The sequence below is a fragment of the Strongylocentrotus purpuratus genome, unplaced genomic scaffold, assembly GCF_000002235.5.
Source record: "Strongylocentrotus purpuratus isolate Spur 01 unplaced genomic scaffold, Spur_5.0 spur5_scaffold_18, whole genome shotgun sequence".
NCBI classification, from domain to species: Eukaryota; Metazoa; Echinodermata; class Echinoidea; order Camarodonta; family Strongylocentrotidae; genus Strongylocentrotus; species Strongylocentrotus purpuratus.
The window spans coordinates 9359137-9379094 of NW_022145603.1; the positions used below are offsets into that span (position 1 = coordinate 9359137).

Consider the following 19958-nt stretch of genomic DNA (forward strand, 5'->3'; position numbering starts at 1 on the left):
AAAAATGTTCAATGTACCCCCCTAAATTCGGAATAACTTCTCAGGAGTCCAAAGAGATGAGAGAAAAAAAGGAAAAACACCCCCTTTTTTTACAATTCTTGGGCCGGAATTTGTCGCACGAAAAGTACCCCTTTACCGGAGATTTTGGCAACACGCATGCGGTCATTCCGACCCCTGAGTGGGGGGGGGGGGGGGGGGGGGGGGGGGGGGGGGGGGGGCCTCTACTCAAAAAGACGCTTCGCCACTGCGAGTCCTGCTACTGCATGTGAATTGTATATAAATGTTACCTTCTTATATTTTATTTGTATTTTCTTTATGAGGTATTATGATTAATAGACCGGTTTATTAACATCATGCTATTTTATACTTTTTAAACAAATTAGGGGCGGGGGGGGGGGGCGCCGGGCCTATACTTGTATCTTGCATGAGTAGATCTAGTCAAATTTATTGTTATAATAAAATGTAAATTAACTTGAACCTATGCATTTGTTAATTTGTTGCAGGGGAAAATAGCGAAAAATACATAAAATAAATACGCTCTATACTACCATCTGTGTATTTACTGTAATTTTCAACCGGTTTTCAGGTTGCCAATTTGGGTTCAAGATGGCGGCTCTGGCGGCCACGAAAAATTCGATCTTGGGTCGTAAGTATCCTGAAATTTCGATTAACTCCTTATATTTCAGCACATTTTTATCGTTATGGATTTGTATAGTATTATTCAAAGGCTACAGTAACTTATGGTGGAATTTTGAATGCGTTGCCTGAAAATAAAGGGCTTTTTTAATGCGGCCCTAGTCCAGTGATAGTTGACGAATTCGGAATGGTAAATTCGATAACAGGTTTAGCCGAAACTCCAGGCTTCGATACTCGCATAATCAGCCTAGCCCTGGAGCACAAGAAGGGCAAACGCGCTTGTGTGTGGGTTTGTGATGTGTGGACTGTCCAAACGTGCGGACGGGTCAATCGGTCATTATCTCGACAAAAAGATAAGTTATGATGTCAGACATAATATTAGGGTGTCTGAACGATTTTTCAATTTTCAATTTGGGATCGTTTTTCACCATTTTTGTTTGATATTTGAATAAAAAACGTTATCAGAATAATACATTTCAAATTCAAGTCTCACCGATGTTTCTATCAAAAGTTACAGCTCCTCCAAAACGCTGGTATATTCATATCATTTTGGTCAAAATCGACGAAAAAGACGTCCACGCAGAGTGATGTTGTTTTGCTAAATTTAGCCAAACAGCTGTATCGCGCGATATGCAAGCGTATGCATATCGTACGCTAGACCGAAAGCTTCAGTCTCTATACCGTCGGTTGTTCCACTGAGACTACGTCTGGCTCCACTAGACCTCCGGTTATAGAGACAGAACGATCGCCTATGCCAGCCTATGTTGAAGATATCACGGCTAGATTTTAGCCGTTAGGCCCCTCCCACAAACATGAACAAACTTGCCACGGCCGTATTGTTATGCCCCCAAAATCCCCCAAAATGTCATTTTACCTCGTGCATATCCAATTTTACATTAGGCCTAGGCTATAATTAGGGTGTCTGATCGCGCACCCGATGTTGTGTGCTAAAATTCTTCCCATAGAGATTACACGCATCCCTATGCAGCCTACGTGCATTGCGCGACCATGCAAAAAAAGTCAATTTTTTTTTTTCAAATCGAGATTCAAACCTTTATCAGTTGTGATCCTGAAGGTGATAATCAATGAATGAGGTGTCATATGAAAGAGCAGTGAATTCCAATATTTCCAAAGGGGCGTAGCCCCCGAAATTCTAAAAATATCTTGGTCAAAACAGCAATTTAAACATTGTGTCCTGGCTAACTCTGAGGTTTGTCACTTTTGAGATATGATGCCCCGATCGATAAGTAGTCCCAGTCCTAAGGAACAATTCTATGTGATTATATTTTCGCTAGCCCCCAGGGATCACAACTGATAACAGTTTAAAAATACCCTTCTCGCTATTTGGTGGATCAGCTAATTAGGAGGCGTGCGCTCCGCTCAGTCCAAACCATGGTTACATCGCGTAACATCTCCGCGCACGAACGAAACCCCAAATTCAATTACACATTATAGCGACTGAAATTATGGTTGGCAATCCCCTCGATAAACCCGGAAGTGATTACACGTTATAGTCAATGGCAATATCGCGGAGACGTCTCCGCGATATTGCCATTGACTATAACGTGCATTCACTTCCGGGTTTATTGTGCGACGAACGCCAACCATACTAGTCAATCGCACATGTCGCGGAGACAGCGTAGCTCAAGCTGCAAGTCGCGGATTGGCTTTGCAGCATGCGTACGATATGCATACGCTTGCATATCGCGCGATACAGCTGTTTGGCTAAATTTAGCAAAACAACATCACTCTGCGTGGACGTCTTTTTCGTCGATTTTGACCAAAATGATATGAATATACCAGCGTGTTGGAGGGGCTGTAACTTTTGATAGAAACATCGGTGAGACTTGAAATTTGAAATGTATTATTCTGATAACATTTTTTATTCAAATATCAAACAAAAATGGTGAAAAACGATCCCAAATTGAAAATTGAAAAATCGTTCAGACACCCTACTATAATACATCCGTTCCACTTACTAACTTGATTGAAATAATCCGTTTAATGGTCCCTTTTAAGGAAATTATGGGTCAAAATCGACATCCATGTTGAAAATCTTGCAAGCCGTGTTAAACTCTCGCTGCCGTCAATCTCATCCCTTCTAGTCTACGCCGAAGGCAAAATGATTATGAAGGAAAAACTGTGCGCCATCTACACGTTCGTAATGGCGTTATCACAGTTTTTCCTTCATAATCATTTTTGCCTTCGGCGTAGACTAGAAGGGATGAGATTGACGGCAGCGAGAGTTTAACACGGCTTGCAAGATTTTCAACATGGATGTCGATTTTGACCCATAATTTCCTACAAAAGGGACCATTAAACGGATTATTTCAATCAAGTTAGTAAGTGGAACCGATGTATTATAGCCTAGGCCTAATGTAAAATTGGATATGCACGAGGTAAAATGACATTTCGGGGGATTTTGGGGCATAACAATACGGCCGTGGCAAGTTTGTTCATGTTTGTGGGAGGGGCCTAACGGCTAAAATCTAGCCGGATATCTTCAACATAGGCTGGCATAGGCGATCGTTCAGTCTCTAAAACCGGAGGTCTAGTGGAGCCAGACGTAGTCTCAGTGGAACAACCGACGGTATAGAGACTGAAGCTTTCGGTCTAATCGTACGCATGCTGCTAAGCCAATCCGCGACTTGCAGCTTGAGCTACGCTGTCTCCGCGACATGTGCCATTGACTAGTATGGTTGGCAATTCCCGCTGTAGAACCCGGAAGTGAATACACGTTGTAGTCAATGGCAATATCGCGGAGACAACGCACGTTGTCTCCGCGATATTGCCATTGACTATAGCGTGTATTCACTTCCGGGTTTATCGAGGGAATTGCCAACCATAATTTCAGTCACTATAATGTGTAATTGAATTTGGGGTTTCGTTCGTGCGCGGAGATGTTACGCGATGTAACCATGGTTTGGACTGAGCGGAGCGCACGCCCCCTAATTAGCTGATCCACCAAATAGCGAGAAGGGTATTTTTAAATTGTTATCAGTTGTGATCCCTGGGGGCTAGCGAAAATATAATCACATAGAATTGTTCCTTGGGACTGGGACTACTTATCGATCGGGGCGTCATATCTCAAAAGTGACAAACCTCAGAGTTAGCCAGGACACAATGTTTAAATTGCTGTTTTGACCAAGATATTTTTAGAATTTCGGGGCTACGCCCCTTTGGAAATATTGGAATTCACCTGCTCTTTCATATGACACCTCATTCATTGATTTTCACCTTCAGGATCACAACAGATAAAGGTTTGAATCTCGATTTGAAAAAAAAAATTGACTTTTTTTGCATGGTCGCGCAATGCACGTAGGCTGCATAGGGATGCGTGTAATCTCTATGGGAAGAATTTTAGCACACAACATCGGGTGCGCGATCAGACACCCTAATAATATGCTGTAGATCTACAGTAAATGTAGCCTCTTTTCTTAGTGACTTGTGGTTTGCAATTGCAGCCATCCAACTAGTTTTGCACTGCCTCCGTGCCGGGCATGCTTTTCTACTTAGTTAATTTAATCGCAGTTCACACAATTTTCTCATTCCCACTCCATAATCAGTGGTCCAAGAATAAGGATCGTCCACACAAACGAGGGTCATCTTCGTAAACGTGGACAGATGCCTCCACATTTTCCGTTGATGATTTTGATTTCTGATCCGCGCATTGGCGATGCAAAAAACGGATCCCTCATTGATTTTATTGATGCATTTTACATTGACCTCGTACAGAGACTTTCATATTATGAGTAGGGTGTCTGATCGCGCACCCAATTTATGTGCTAAAACCCTTCCCATAGAGATTGTACGCTTCCCTATGTGGTCTACGTGCATTGCGCGACCATCCAAAATTGGTCAATGATTTTATGAAAAAATTTGAAATTCAAACCTTTATAACAAATGATCCTGAAGGTGAAACTCAATAAATGAGGTGTCATATGAAAGAGCAGGTTTTTCTCCATATTCCCCATAGGGGGCCACCCCCAGAATTCTAAAAATATCTTGGTCAAAACAGCGATTGAAATGTTGTTTGCATCCTAGCTCCAAAATTTGCCACTTTCCTGAGCTGCGCCCCCGCGGCTTAAGCAGGGCTAGACGTAAGGATAATATCCAGATGCTTTTTTTTTCGCTAGCCCCAAGGGATCATTTGTTATAACAGTTTGAAAATACCCTTCCCACATTTTTGGAATCAGCTAATTAGGGAGGCGTGAGCTCCGCTCAGTCCAAACCATGGTTACATCGTAACATGTGCGCTTATAGTGAATGAAAGTATGGGTGGCCGATTCTCGCCATAGAACCCGGAAGTGAATACACGTTGTAGTCAATGGCAATATCGCGGAGACAACGTGCGTTGTCTCCGCGATATTGCCATTGACTACAACGTGTATTCACTTCCGGGTTCTATGGCGGGAACGGCCACCCATACTAGTCAATGGCACATATCGCGGAGACAGCGTGGCTCAAGCTTGCAAGTCGCGCATTGGCTGAGCAACTTGCGTACGATATGCATACGCTTGCATATCACGCGATACAGCTGTTTGGCTAAATTTAGCAAAACAACATAACTCTGCGTGTACGTCTTTTTCGTCGATTCTGAGCAAAATGCTATGAATATTTCAGCGTTTTGAAGGGGCTGTATCTTTTGATAGAAACATCGGCGAGACTTGAAATTTGAAATGTATTATTCTGATTACATTTTTAATTCAAATATCAAACAAAAATGGTGAAAAACGATCCCAAATTGAAAATTGAAAAATCGTTCAGACACCCTATTATGAGCGATAAATCGTCGGAAAGATGAACAACCCATAAAAGTAGATGGTGAACTAGGGGTATTTTATTATGCGGAATCCATTTACTGCATCGCCAGTGCGCGGATCGTCAAACTGCGCAGTGTAATGAGCTGTGGCTGGGCTTGAAATGAGCAAGATGAAAAATAGATGAAAAATTGCTTGAACGCTCTCTCGTAGTAACCGTGTCTTTTAATGGCGTTTTGATCTGTGATTCATGTTTCAAGTTTCAAGTTTATTTATCAAAGATAACATAATTAAACATAATGTACAATGGTAATTATTATAACTAAACATACAGTATAGAAAACATAATGTACATGATAAAAGTTATAACAGAGAATACAATCATATAAATCAATCAATAAAGTGGGGGATCTACTAAAAAGCAAAGTTTGTGTTATGTATGTCCCAGTTCATAGGTTTATATAAATTAGGGTATCTGAATTAACATATTTACAAAAGCATGATTACACGAGGGTTATCTTTAAGTGACACATTTTACTAAACATATCGTAAACAATTGAAAAAAGGGAAGAGTTCTGTGCTCTCCTCAACATAAACAAATATATATACATTAAATAAAATAATCAGTGCTTATTTTAGCACTACTTGTGTGGAGATAAAGAACAATTGCAAGGAAAACAATTCAGAAGAGAGAACAGGTACATAAGGAAAGATTAACAAGAAAAAAAAGCAATACAAAGAAGAAAAAAAGTAAAAATGGGACGACAAGTGAGAACGTTGTGATTCTAGCTTCAAAATGTACGTTATCTCTTCACAGTTCCGACCCTGGTGATCCGGAGCAGTGCAAGTACAGTGGTATGTCTGCAGCCCCATCGATCCAAAGCGACCTATCATCACTCCCTCGTGCCCAAGGGTAGGGGAGGCAGGTCCTCCTTCAGCGGTATAGTAGCAGCCGTCTTTGGGGGCAATGGCTTCCTCGGAAAGTATATCGTCAATAGGCTCGGTGAGTTTCACAAAACATTAAGTTCTTAAAGGTGCATTGAATTTTCTGGTAGAAATAACTCTTCCAAAGAATCTTCTTGTCCCTGCCATCTTTTGTGTTCCCCCGAGTTCTGCTATAAAATATTTGATAGCTATTCTTATATGAAATAAAGCAAAAACAATGCAGAACAAATCTTTAGAATGGTCAAAATCATGAACAAAAATACATAAAGGGTAGTGTGTCAGTATCAACTGTCAAATTGCACTAACGTTGTAGTAAGTAAGATCTCGAACAGTATTTCAATATTGTCAGTTTGATCTTTACTTTCATAAGTATAACAAAATGAATCTAGATGATGTATTTGTTGTGTCAGTTGTCATGTTTTGTTACAGGGAGAGGGGGGGGGGTCAAATTACCCTAACATTTTTGTTAGTAAGAGAACAGTATTTTGATGTTTTCAGTTGGATCTTATTTTTAAGAATGAATCCTGACTGATTTCCATGTCTGGTTACAGGTCGAGAGGGTTCTCAGGTTGTCGTACCCCATCGATGCGATGAATACTATGTGCAACCCATGAAGCTGATGGGAGACCTGGGCCAGATCATGTTCAGGGTGAGCAATCAAACATGTCATTTAAAGGGATAGTTGACTTCGTTAAAGCCCCACTGCACTACTTATAGCCCCACTGTACTACTTATAGCAACTTGCGCCCTCTATATAGCAAACAATGCCTAATCGGTGCGTGTTGGTTCCCCATGATCCCCTTTTTCTTCTTCTTCTTCTTCTTCTTCCGGTTAAGTACAGACCGCCGTTGGGGCATTATAACCGTACTTGTGCTTGTTGAGTGCCCAGATGAATAGTGAATTGAACACCATTTGTCTTTGAGTTTTAAAAATCCACTGGTTGGAAAGAGCACATCTTAAGCTTTATTTTCATATAAAAAATGATGGGGGTATGTTTTAAAAAGATCGTGAAAAATCAGAGTAAAAAGTTTGAAACAATTTTTCTATATCAGCAAAACATACTTTAAATTCAATTTTGATACGAGAAGAAAGAGAATTTACTGGAGAATACGATCATGTAAATAATAAAAATGACCGCGAGATGGTGCTTGAGCGCAAATATGATGAATACAGCTGTACCCTGACACTATGAACATGACAGACAAAGAAAGCAGACAAAATATACAATTCCTCAGGTAGAACATCCCTTCACTGCTATTATGTAAAAATGTGTAGAACAGGTGAATATGCATGTGACACCTGTTCTACACATTTTTACACAATTTTTTACAGCCCCTCTTGATAGACACTCTTAAATCTAGCCATGTTTCAAAACCCATGAAACTTGTTCCGGCGACGCAAAAATAGCCATTTGTCACACGCATCAAAATGGGCTTCATATAATTATTTGAAAAATTCCACAAAAAAAAAAATTTGTCAAAAGAACCTGAAAAAAAAAGGCATGTAGAAATCCATACAGCAAACAGATTTCTTGAAAAGAAAAGTGATTCATCAATTAAAAAAATTACAAAATTGTATCGCCTTGAAAATGGCTAATTGTCAGTTATAGCCTAATTACGCAAAATTTGACCATTTCGTCTCTTATCTTTTGTTTTTGAAATGACAGTTCTGATAGTGTTTCAGTTTTGTTAAAGTATCATGCTGGAAAATAATTGAATCACAATTGACACTACACCAATTACTTGGGGAAGTGTAATGTGGTGAAATAATTGAATAACAATTTGAGTAAACATTTACAATCACAAGCGTGCACTGAAACTTTCCATGTATGATTTTATTTTGCTAGCAATACAATCTTCGTCAACATGATTTGATCAGAGACATCGTTGGAAACTGCACTGTGGTTGTCAATCTACTGAGTAAAGACTACGAGACGAGGTATGTCCTCTTTTGGATTATAATGTAGGCACGCATTTTTGTCTCCATTGTCATGATAATCCAAGATGGTGGCTCTCATGTTTAGCCTCAGCTCTAAGACTAATATAATTAATTTCAGAGTCATTAAAAGGCATGTAATATCAACAAACATGGTCTACAACAACTCCAAATGGCAAAATAATTCCAGCTATGCATGTTTTTGTCTCGCCTGCGTAGCAAAAAGCGAGACATAGGCGCTGCTTTTCCGGTGACGGCGGCGGCGACGGCGACGGCGTCAACATCAAAAACTTAACCTAAGGTTAAGTTTTTGAATTTTTGGTATAATTTTTAAAGTATAAGTTTTTAGTCAATGAAACTTTGACTATAGGGTAATCAAGTATCCCCAATCATGTGAGTAGAATTTCAGATCACAAAGTCAAGGTCAAAGGTCATTTCAGGTCAACAGACTTGGACTATGTTGTAGCATCATCATCGAAAACTTAACCTAAGGTTAAGTTTTTGAATTTTTGATATAATTTTGAAAGTATAAGTTCTTAGTCAATGAAACTTGGACTATAGGTTTATCGAGTCTCCCCAATCCTGTGAGTAGAATTTCAGGTCACTAAGTTAAGGTCAAAGGCCATTTAAGGTCAACAAACTTAGACTTTGTTGTGGCATCAACATTAAGATTTTCAAAATGCTTCTTCTTCGTTATTTTTCAACCGATTTTGATTCTGATTGTTTCATATGATAGGGCTAGGAGGGGATTTAAAATTTCTACACAGAATCGTGAAATTCATTATCTATGCTAATTTATGCAAATTTATTCGAAATCACAAAAAAGGCTTCTTCTCCTTCATTTCTCGACCGATTTTGATTTGGTTTGCTTTATATCGTAGAGCTAACTTTGGTACACTAAACTTCTACACAGAATTTTGAAATTGTTCTCCATTAATTAATTATGGTAATTTATGCAAATTTATTCCAAAAATAACAAAAATTGCTTCTTTTCCCTCATTTCTTGACCGATTTTGCCTTATCTGGTAGAGCTAAATTTGCAACAATAAACTTCTACACAGAATTGTGAGATTTTGCTCCATTGATTATTTATGGTACTTTATGCAAATAAAATGAAATTATGTCCCTTCCAGGGCATCAAATTTCTATTTTTTGACCAGTTCAAAAGTGTACCACATAAAATTTACGATATTTGTTGTTGTGAGATGCGGATGAGCGCTACGTCATTGACGTTCTGGTTTATTATATTGAATTGCGTTATGCAGGCGAGACCGCCGAGAGCGTTTCCCTTGTTTTTTTTGTTAGCCCAAAAATTTAGCTTTCTCCTTTGTTTTTCCGATCATTATTCAATTTTTGACATTTAACGCCATGAAAATAGCTTTAAACATGAACTAAAACAACTTCAAATGAGAGAATTATCTAAAGTATGAGTGACTTTAGGTATTAGAGTGCTCAAAATTGTCAAATTTTTGCAATTTTTGGAGACAGAGATAACGGGAGCCAAACCACCGATTCGATCATATGATCTGATCATAGCTCCAACTTACAGGGTTACTTTTTTGTCACATTCTCCTTCCCTCTCTCACGCGCTCACATACATGTACTTAACACTCTCTTTTCCTCTCTTTCTTTTCAGGCACTTTACATTTGAAGACATCAACATCGAGGCCCCTCGTAACCTGGCCAAGATCTGCAAAGAGGCTGGTGTACCAAGACTAATTCATGTGTCAGCCTTGGGCGCTGATATGGCCTCTCCAGCCAAATTCCTTAGAACAAAGGTAATCATTTCTCATAGTATGAATCTCAGTTTTGTATTTACTAAATATTATTATTTTTGTGAGGGTTTTACGTGAACAGAAGACTTCGGAGATAGCACATGTACAATAAACCTCTAAATATCTGAAAATCATTTAAACATGGAGAAGTCTCACTTTGTTCATTTTTAGAATAATCACTGCCAAAGTGGGTGGAGGCGCTTTACCTTTTGTTTGATACATTAATACAAATTATTACAAAGATCTCATCAACATGTATCCAGCAAGTTTTGAAAAAATTGCCTTTATCTGCCAATGTGCAGATGGTATCTCTGAAGTAGCTTCTTGTGGTAGGGTTGTGAAGTTATCAACATGCGAAACAATGAGCTTGCAATCCACTGTAAATAGCTTGTGAAAAAATCACCCCAAAAAGAAAAAACTTGCTATCATTTCATCAATGCAATTGAAAAAATCGCCTTTTCTATGATAATGGTATGTTGGAGTAGCTTATTGAAGTAAAGAACACTCATCTATGTAATAAAACAAACCAAATAACCAATACTCAAATCTGATGTAATTATGATGCAATTTGCACATAACAACTCTCAAAAGCGTCCTAAATAATTAGATCTGTGTGTATTATTTTAGGCTGCAGGAGAGAGAGTCGTAAGGGAAGAGTTTCCTGAGGCTGTCATAGTCAGGCCGGCTCAGATGTTTGGAAGAGAAGATAGATTCTTCAACCATTTTGCAAGTAAGTCTGATGTAATACCTTTGTATATCTTTCTGTTGGAAATGAAATAGATATGAATTGAATTGATTTGATTTGAATGAAAAGAAGCCGATAACCACCCAGCCCCTCAACCCCAGTTAATATTACAAGAAATTGTTGTTTCACCATAATAAAAATGTATAGCTGTACAGTAATTTTTTTCCAGTCTGAATGTAATGTATTATCACTAAACATCACAGCAAAACACATGTATGGGCATTATTGTGAACATAAATTTAATATAGAATCAGGGTCCCATTTTTGTTTGACTGTCCTATCATACTAAAACCAAGCTTATTGGTAGCACGCACTGATGATTGGCAGCTGTCATTTGAACTGACCTCTTAAAAACTACTCTCTGTACATGACGTTTCTTTATGCTGTTATCCAGTGTACTCGCCTCTTTCGCAATACAATAATTCTTTATTCTATTTCTTTATAAGAGTTCCACATGTTAGAAACCACGTTTTCAAGCTAGGAGAAGTTTTCTAGCACGGACATTGTTCTTCATCCTTGTACATAACATGTACTAGGATATATTAAACCAAATGTTGATCTCGCTCATCATTGCACATGTACATATAGTGTTATTGCTTGTTTTTGTTTGTTTGATTATAGACCAGAGGTTCTTTGGCGGTGTTCCTTTGTTCCCGTCTGCCAGGAGAGTTGTCAAGCGACCGGTATACGTAAGTTATGATGCTTTACGTAACAAGTTCAAAGGTTAAGAATAATGATAAAGATATTCATAAAGGGTATTTTACATCTTTAAAGGGACTTTGTAACATTGTTCAGATGAGAGATAGTGGTGCTAAGGTAGTGACTTCAATGCTAGATATACAATTAAAGATAATCTGAAAATTTGAGTGAAAACGGATCATTATTCATGGTACAAATTGGGAAAAACTGATCTGATCGATTCCTTAATTCTCCCAACTATATTATTCTACTTCTATTCTGCTACTTGTCAAAGCCTGTTCAGCATCAAGACAAGGACAATTAAATTACATTTTAGGTGAATGTAAATCGTCACAAAGCAATAAAATGGCTCTACATTCCATTCCAGACAGTTAACCCGTTCCTTCCGGGAACCTGGTATACCAGGCTCCCGTGGAGCCTACTCACAGACGGGAACCTGGTATACCAGGTTCCCATAATAGGCAGGTAGACGACGTCTTTACAAGCCTAAAATTGCCTTTCCCTGCCATTAATTCACTAAACTAGTGGATGTGAGGGTTTATCCAAAGTATATGCTATCATTATCCATTACTCCTGTTTTGTTAACTTTAATATTACTCATTATATTTGTACTTTTTCATAAGCATGTCAAGTTTTCTCTCACATGAAATTCGTACAGCAGCGTATTGGAGCTCCGCGATGTCTGTCCCACAGATATTGACTTTCGCTGAGACCTTCCATGCACAGAATACCAATACTGCTGGTATTTCAATTGGGAGCAGCGCAAAGCCAAAGCCTATAACGGCACGCGGCACGCGCGGAACAATGCACTTCACTGCACATGAAAGGAAAATCCAAAGGTCAGCTCTCTATTGTCAACAACAACAAGCAGTATTATAAGTCTAAAGCAAGATCGCGAGGTTGTACTCGATTTAGTCTCCGAAAACGAGTTTTGATCAGGTGTATGCTGGATTTATCATTATGACATTTTGTATCACCGACCCCCCCCCCCCCCCCCCCCCTCAAAGCTCAGATTTATTATTTAGTTTGTCTCTCTTTTTGTTTGTTTATATTTCCTGGCTAAAGTATGATGTCTGACGTATAGTAACGTCAATATAGCATAATAAACATTTTTGTATAGCAGTTTGATGTAACATAGATTTACATTCAAAAGTTTTACTTTTATAAGTATTGGACAGTAATATTCTTCTCATTTCGACTTTATCAGCCGCTCACTCTCTATAGCGTTCCCTTTACTAAGGTATATGTGAGAGGAGATATAAATTATTTGAGAAAGAGGGGGAGATAGAAAGTTATCTCCGATCCCCCCCCCCCCCCCCAGCTCTGATTGTTTTTCTTTTGTGTACGTTTCTTTTTTTGTTTGATTATTTCTTTTCACTAAAGTATAATGTCTGACGTATAACATCAGGGATATGTTATAATAATTAATCTCAAGGAAAGGATGATGCCGGCATGCAAGTAAATGGCGGAATAGTAGACAACATCATGAAAGATGAAGATGGAAAACAACGTAGAAAGAGAGATAGAGAGAGAGAGAGAGACAGCGAGAGGGAGAGAGAGAGAGAGAGAGAGGAGGGTGGGCGGGGGCAGAATAAATAGAAAGTTTGACGTAATCTGTTCTGTATTTATTATTATGATATTTTTCTCACCGACTACCCCCCCCCCCCCCCCACAAACCTCAGATTTTTTCTTTAGTTTTTCTCTTTTTTGTTTGTTTATATCTTTTGGCTAGAGCACAATGTCCGACGGATAATAGTACCGTCAATATAGCATAATAACAATTTGTTTATATCAGTTTGATGCCACAGAGATTTACATTCAAAGTTTTTATTTTGTATAAATATTGTACAGTAATATTCTTCTCATTTTGACATTATCAGCCGCTCGTTTTCTTTTTCGCTCCCTATAATAAATATAAGGTATAATAATGTACATCATCAGGGATAATTTTATGTTATAATAATTAATCTCAAAGAAGGAATGGTGCCGGCATACAAGCAAATGGCGGAACAACATTGGCAGATAGACAGAGAGACAGACGTAGAGAGAGGGAGAAAGTGGAGAGTTTGAGAGAGAGAGAGAGAGAGAGAGATAGAGAGAGGAAAGAGAGAGAGAGACACACATAAAGAGAGTGAAAAAGAGAAAAAAAGAGATAGAAACAATCATTTCTCATCATCATCTTTTTGTCTGTTACATTTTAGCATATCATATATTCTTGTTCATTCCTTTATCTTGTATGATTGATATTATCTTTGAATGATTGCAAAAACAACAAGACCCCACTCCCCCCAAAACACGCACAAAAAACCAGGGTTATACATGTAGGATCATCAATGCTGTAAGCCAGGTCATTGTCATTCAATTATACCCTTACCTTACTTCCGCTCTTCTATTGTTGGGGTTTATAACCATGACAACAACCTTTACATCCGTCAACGTTCTTTGTTCCTCTTACGTAACTAAGTTGTGGGATCATGGGCCAAAGACAAAGATAAAGCTCTTTTCACATATTCTATATAGGTCCCAAATACTTGCAGACATTTCTGTGTCATTTGTATTTGTACGTACTTTGTCAATTCATACTTACAAACTATAATTGTCAAAATTTGCCAATATATTCATACATATTGATATTATATAGCGCCTTTACATAAAACATGATCAAAGCGCTTTACATTAGTAAATAAAACAGAATAATTATTTTGCTCTCTAGGCAATACTTCCGAACTATTTCGTTTCCCCTATATCATCTTCCGCTCTAGAATCCTATCTTGTTTATATTTATTTATTGTGTATGTGTCCTTGTCTCCCTCTCCATTATTCTTCTGTTTTTGAAAGAGAAAGTTTCATTCTTTCTCTTCTTTCTCTTATAATGTTATCCACCTACTTCTAGATGACCCTTTTGTGGTAAAATATAATGTCTGATGTATATTATTTCCGTCGATATAATGAACGTTTCATTTTATTTTGATGCAACAGAGACTTACATTCAAAATCGAAACTTTTACTTTCTATAATTTGTGTACAGTGATATTCATTTTGACATTATCAGCCGCTCGTTCTCTATTTTTTTCCCCTAGTATTTAAGATGTATGTTTTCATCATCATGGATATGTTATCATAATTTATCTCAAAGAAGGAATGATGCCGGCATACAAGCAAATGGCGGAACAACATTGACAGATAGAGAGAGAGAGATAGAACGTTGGACGTAGTCTGTACTGTATTTATTATTATACTAGTTGTCTATCTGATCAACCCCCCCCCCCCCCATTCAGAATTTTTCTTTAGTTCTTTAAAACAAATTAAAAAAATTAAACAAAATTCGCTAAAGTATAATGTCCGACCAAGGAGTTATTTCCTTCGTCCGACGTATATTAGTTCTGTCAAAAAAGATTGTGTCATATTATTTTTTGCATAAGAGATGTTTTTATATCCAAACTATTACTTTTAACAATTCTTATTTATTATGTCGAAACGTGCTTTCGGAAATCGTGGAACAGAAAACAGTATGAGAGAGATAAAGTATAATGAACGTTTTTTATAGAGTGAGAGAGAGAGAGAGAGAGAGAAAGTTGGGCGCATCGTTATATAGTCTGTACTGTATTTATTAGTATGCTATTTTGGCTCTCCTTTCACCTCCCCCTCTCCCCCCCCCCCCGTTCTTGATTCTTCTTGAGTTTCATTTGATCATGTTTACATAATTTCGCTACATTATATTGTCAGACGTAAATTATAACAGTCAATTTTGGCTGATAAACTATTTCAATTAAATTTGATGCAACAGAAACTTACATTGAAATAGTTTACTTTTTATATACTGTGTATTTTCTCATAAAATCGAGTATCAAAATAAAAAAAAGAGTATAGGAAGAAGGAAAAGAAGAAGAAGAAGGAGGAGGGATAAGAGTGACAAGGAAAAAAATAGATACGGAGGAGAAAAAAGAAGAACAAAATAAGTAGGTAGAAGAGGAAAAAAAGATAACGAAGAAAAACAACCTACAGTACGGAAGAGCTGAAAGAACTTAGAGCACGGCAGATTGCCAAATGATCTGCGCATGCGCTAAGTTCCTGCTCGTCGAAGCGACTGGCCAGGCTTTAGGTCGCTTCAACGCACACGCATTGTTCCGCGCGCTGAACAGTCGCACGGTATTGTACGGCAGCGAAGGAGTCGAGTTTTCGATTTTTAATCTCGTTTGTGGGGTGGCTATCAGGCTAAATAATTTCGGAAGGAACGGGTTAAGTGTTGACAGATTTTTATAGCCTGTTTTATGTATTTTTCTCATGGAAAAACGGTTGGGAAAATTCAAAAATGGTTGGGAGAATTTACTGTTAATCACTGTTAGAGGGTGCCTCACATCGACGCCTTCAAAGAAAACCATAGATATCTTTGTGGTTTGAGAATTTGTTCAGGATTTTTTGCATGTCAGAGGGTTAGTATAGTAGAAGGAATAAAGTAAGTAACATTTTATACAAAAATTAAGCAATTTTTTTCATCAACCTTTAACAATGTTACCGAGTCACTTTAAAGTGCATTACGTGAATTAGTGTACCCATCACCGAAATATATGTATTACCCGTCTTATAAAGAGTTGCAATTGATCTGAATCAATCGCAAGTTTGTAATCCCTTATTTCTCATGTATAAAGCTGCGATTGATATTAATCACAATTATCAACTCTTTATAAGGCATGGCCCTGTATGTTACGGTTTTCTTGTCACTATGCTGTATTCTAAATTTAAAGGGATAGTTGAGTTCTGTTTTCAGACCGCATATGCCTTTAAAGTGCATGGTTATTGCTCTTATTCTTATCTATGACATTTATAATGCCCTTTTAGAACCTAAAATTGCTATGAAGGTAATTTTAGACCCTGAAATACGGCGTAAAAGGCGTTATTTGGTTTTTTTCAACGTTTTTTTTCGAATTTTTCAAAATATCTAATATTTGTGGTGGTACGCAAGTATTAGAAATCGTTATATTTCAGCCGTCTCTGAACCGATTTTGATCAAACAAAGATGATTTTGTCATTTAAATATTATGTTCTTTCGAATTTGACACTCAGTTTTTGATTATCTCATAAAAAAATTATTTTGTGTAGCGCCCTCTGCAACAGAACTAAACTATCCCTTTAAGCCTTGGATATTACATGTATGAAGAGATGTTGCAGGCTTAAAGAGAAGGTTGAGTTCTGGGAAGAGGTGAAAAATAATTTGTGAATATTACTCATTCTTATTATGCAAGTATGGAAGAACATCAGTTAAGACATGTTCCCTGAAAAAACATGGCTCTTCAAATGCCTTCATATTCTAAATATGCATGTAACATCGTAAAAATCGGGGGGCCGGCTTTTTATGCCACGTGTTCGTGTAGTCCCATATACATCTTTCTGTGCAAGTGTTTGTAATTTTACCAAGACTTGGCCAAATTTCTTATCATTTTGATGATTCCAGAACCTTGCAATACACACAAATTCTTATATGCTAGATGATCAACCTTTTCTGGTCGGTTCCACACCGTTTCCTTCACAATGCAATCGCATGACCAGAACTCAACTTCATCTTTAAATACACACTCAATTACCATAAAAATTGACTCGTGAGTAGACAAGTAGTCGCACCTTTGCATGAAATGAGGCCCACACAGAACCCAAATTTGACTCTGGTTATGTGCGCGAGACTTTATGTTATTCTTAATTTTCTTAATCCTCCTTTTAAAATCTGGAAGTTCATAGAATATGAGGTTGAGAGTGATTATATACATTTAAGCATTTAAGCTGTTCTCTTCTTTTTTTTTTGGTTCAGGTGATAGCTGAACTTTAAATGCACTTTACAATATATCATAATAACCATGAATTAACAATGTAACATTTTATCAAATATTTTGTATGTAAACCAATTCAGGTTACTGATGTAACACAAGCCGTTACGTCTACTATCAATAAGAAGAATTTGCCCAGTATGATTTGGTTAACATGTTCATCAGAAGTAGTATTTTGAATCAACAAAATGACATTATAATTTTTTTAATAATTTTATTTAAACTATTTCAGGTTTCTGATGTAGCCCAAGCCATCATGTCTATCATTAATGAGAAAGAGGCAGACGGCAAGACATATGAACTGGCTGGGTGAGTACGTTACCATCTTATTTGAAGTCCATGAAATTGAATGTACATCCTTTGGCAAGACGTTTTAATCTACATTTGCCACACTCCACCCAGGTGAGGTAAATGGGTACCTGGTAGGATTATCCCTTGAAAATGCACTGGGCTGATAATGGCTGCTAGAGCTAAAGCTATGGTAATAATTTCCAAACCTCTTTGGAAGCGCATTGGGACGTAATAATGTGATATGCTCTATACAAGAACGGAGTATTATTATCTAGCTGTACAGCTCATTTACATTTTTGGCATTAGTCTCGTAATGTACTCCATGTATCAAAAGAGAGATGTGCAAGATCGTTTGTTATTCTATTCATGATTTCCAGTGAATTTTAATGTAAATATCTGAATAGATCACCAGATAACGTCTGTTCACTGCCCTAGACTAGATACTTTCCACCTAGGTGCTCAACAATCTTCTTTGATATTAGTGTTTGTATCAAGGACATACTATGCATTATTTTAAAGGGATTGGGTAACTTTGTCTCAGATTCTGAAACAAAATCCTTGATTCAGCTCATGCTGCAATGATATTATAAATCTTAAGCCAATTAGGTCAGTCAGGAACCCCATGACTTTTACAAGCCGATCGCCTACTTGATCATCAAGATATTTATGATTGGAAATCAAAATTTAAATTTTTTTTAAAACATTTTTTTTAACACTACAGTCTATTGGGGAAAATGAGTATGGTAAAACCAGTCACTGAAAGATTTTTAACTTTTTTGAGGCACTTCGGGATCATTTTGAAGCACAATTTTTTTAGTACTTCAATATTACACCATATCACAGATACTGATAACATGTAGGGCCATGCCTCTCAAATGTAACATTGTTAAACAGTGCCTTTACCAGCGAAACCTCTTTGTATTTCCCTGCAGACCTAATGGTTACCTCCTGACCGACCTGGTGGACTTCATCTACCGTGTGACCCGCCGACCCTACATCAGGTACCCTGTACCCCGCCCCATCCTGCGTCTCATCGCAAGCGGGTTTGAACTCACGCCCTTTGACCCCTTCCTCACCCGAGACATGCTGGAACTGGTAGGTGATTGGTTGGTTTACTGATACAGTCAAACCTGTCTATAGCGACCGCCCAAGGGAAACACAAATAGTGGTCTTTGGAGACAGGTGGTCTTTCTTGACAGGTTCCTTTAGTACATGTTTCAATGAGAAACCATTTCCAAGGGAAACAAAAAATGAGCTTGTTGTAGACAGGTGGTCACTAAAGCAGGTTTGACTGTACTGTAAAAACAGAAATTTTTGGAAGTTATTAACCTTTCACGACTTCTATTAAAATGACAGTGATTCTCACTGTAGCAAACTTTTGTGGATTGTAAGAATCCATTTGTTTGTCGGTTGTGATTCAGAAATTTGGGGTTATGAAAATTATGGAAAACGTAACCACTTGCAAAGTTTACAACATTTCATGCATGCAAAGTGTCTGGCGTTACAGTGCTGTCTTTTCTTGTTGATTCTACTTTTTGGGAGAAGAGATGACAGCTGGAGAATTATCCTCCATGGTAGTTGCGAATCTGTGTCACACTTGCTTTCTGAACTCCAATCTTAAAATAACAATCATCCCATTTTTCTCCTCTCAGCAACATACGACCGATGTCGTCCAGAGTGGTATGCCCGGACTGGAGGATCTCAACGTCACGCCGACCACTGTCGAGTATGCTGCCATCAGGGGCCTCCGAAGACATCGCTCTGATAGATACTTTGACCTTGGAATCGACGAGGTCGAGGGCCCGGTCATAGCCAAATAATGACGGCGGTTAATTAGGTCTTTATGCAAGAATACACAATTTGTTGAATAAGGAAAGAAAAGTGAAATATGTTTTATGGCTCATGAGTGAAACTCGGATAGTCTAATAAATTGTATCATTGATAAGGCATTTATTCTAATTCTAAAATCTTGGAAAACAATGGAATGCATGAAAGATTTTGAGTGAATGTAAAGTGACAATTGAATTTTAAGAAACACATATTTCTGTTACAAGCATTGTTACACAAATGCATGCAGAGTTTACCTGGAGTTAGTTCATCCACTGGTCATTTTCAACCCAAAGTATCAAAATTTATGTTTACATTTTATCTAAACTTAAAATCCAATTTAAGAGTGGAATGGCAATAGAGCATCACATAACTCTGTAATATCATTGAATAAGGATCGGTTAAAAAGTAAAAACTGTAAATGATTCATGGAATTTTCTTCAGTGTAAACAGTTAAATGGGATTCTGATTTATGTCAAATTCTCCACACACCTTCAAAAGGAAAAGATAAACCCTCTGTAGGAAA

At 37.8% G+C, this 19958-nt stretch overlaps 1 protein-coding gene across 1 annotated transcript; it reads left to right on the forward strand.

The window, feature by feature from the left end:
- Window positions 1–585: 585 nt before the first annotated feature.
- LOC581703 (NADH dehydrogenase [ubiquinone] 1 alpha subcomplex subunit 9, mitochondrial) lies at window positions 586–19848 on the forward strand. The gene is made up of 10 exons (XM_030989155.1): window positions 586–646; window positions 6214–6399; window positions 6893–6990; window positions 8188–8279; window positions 9913–10054; window positions 10679–10781; window positions 11418–11485; window positions 17547–17623; window positions 18538–18700; window positions 19258–19848. The coding sequence occupies exons 1-10, from the start codon at window positions 607–609 to the stop codon at window positions 19423–19425; spliced, it is 1137 nt and encodes a 378-aa protein (XP_030845015.1). The 5' UTR covers window positions 586–606; the 3' UTR covers window positions 19426–19848.
- The last annotated feature ends 110 nt before the right edge of the window (window positions 19849–19958 follow it).

Coding starts and splice junctions, on each gene's coding strand:
- LOC581703 (XM_030989155.1), top strand. CDS start 607: ATGGCGGCTCTGGCGGCCACGAAAAATTCGATCTTGGGTC. Junction 10,055..10,678: donor CCAAATTCCTTAGAACAAAG/GTAATCATTTCT, acceptor GTATTATTTTAG/GCTGCAGGAGAGAGAGTCGT. Junction 10,782..11,417: donor ATTCTTCAACCATTTTGCAA/GTAAGTCTGATG, acceptor GTTTGATTATAG/ACCAGAGGTTCTTTGGCGGT.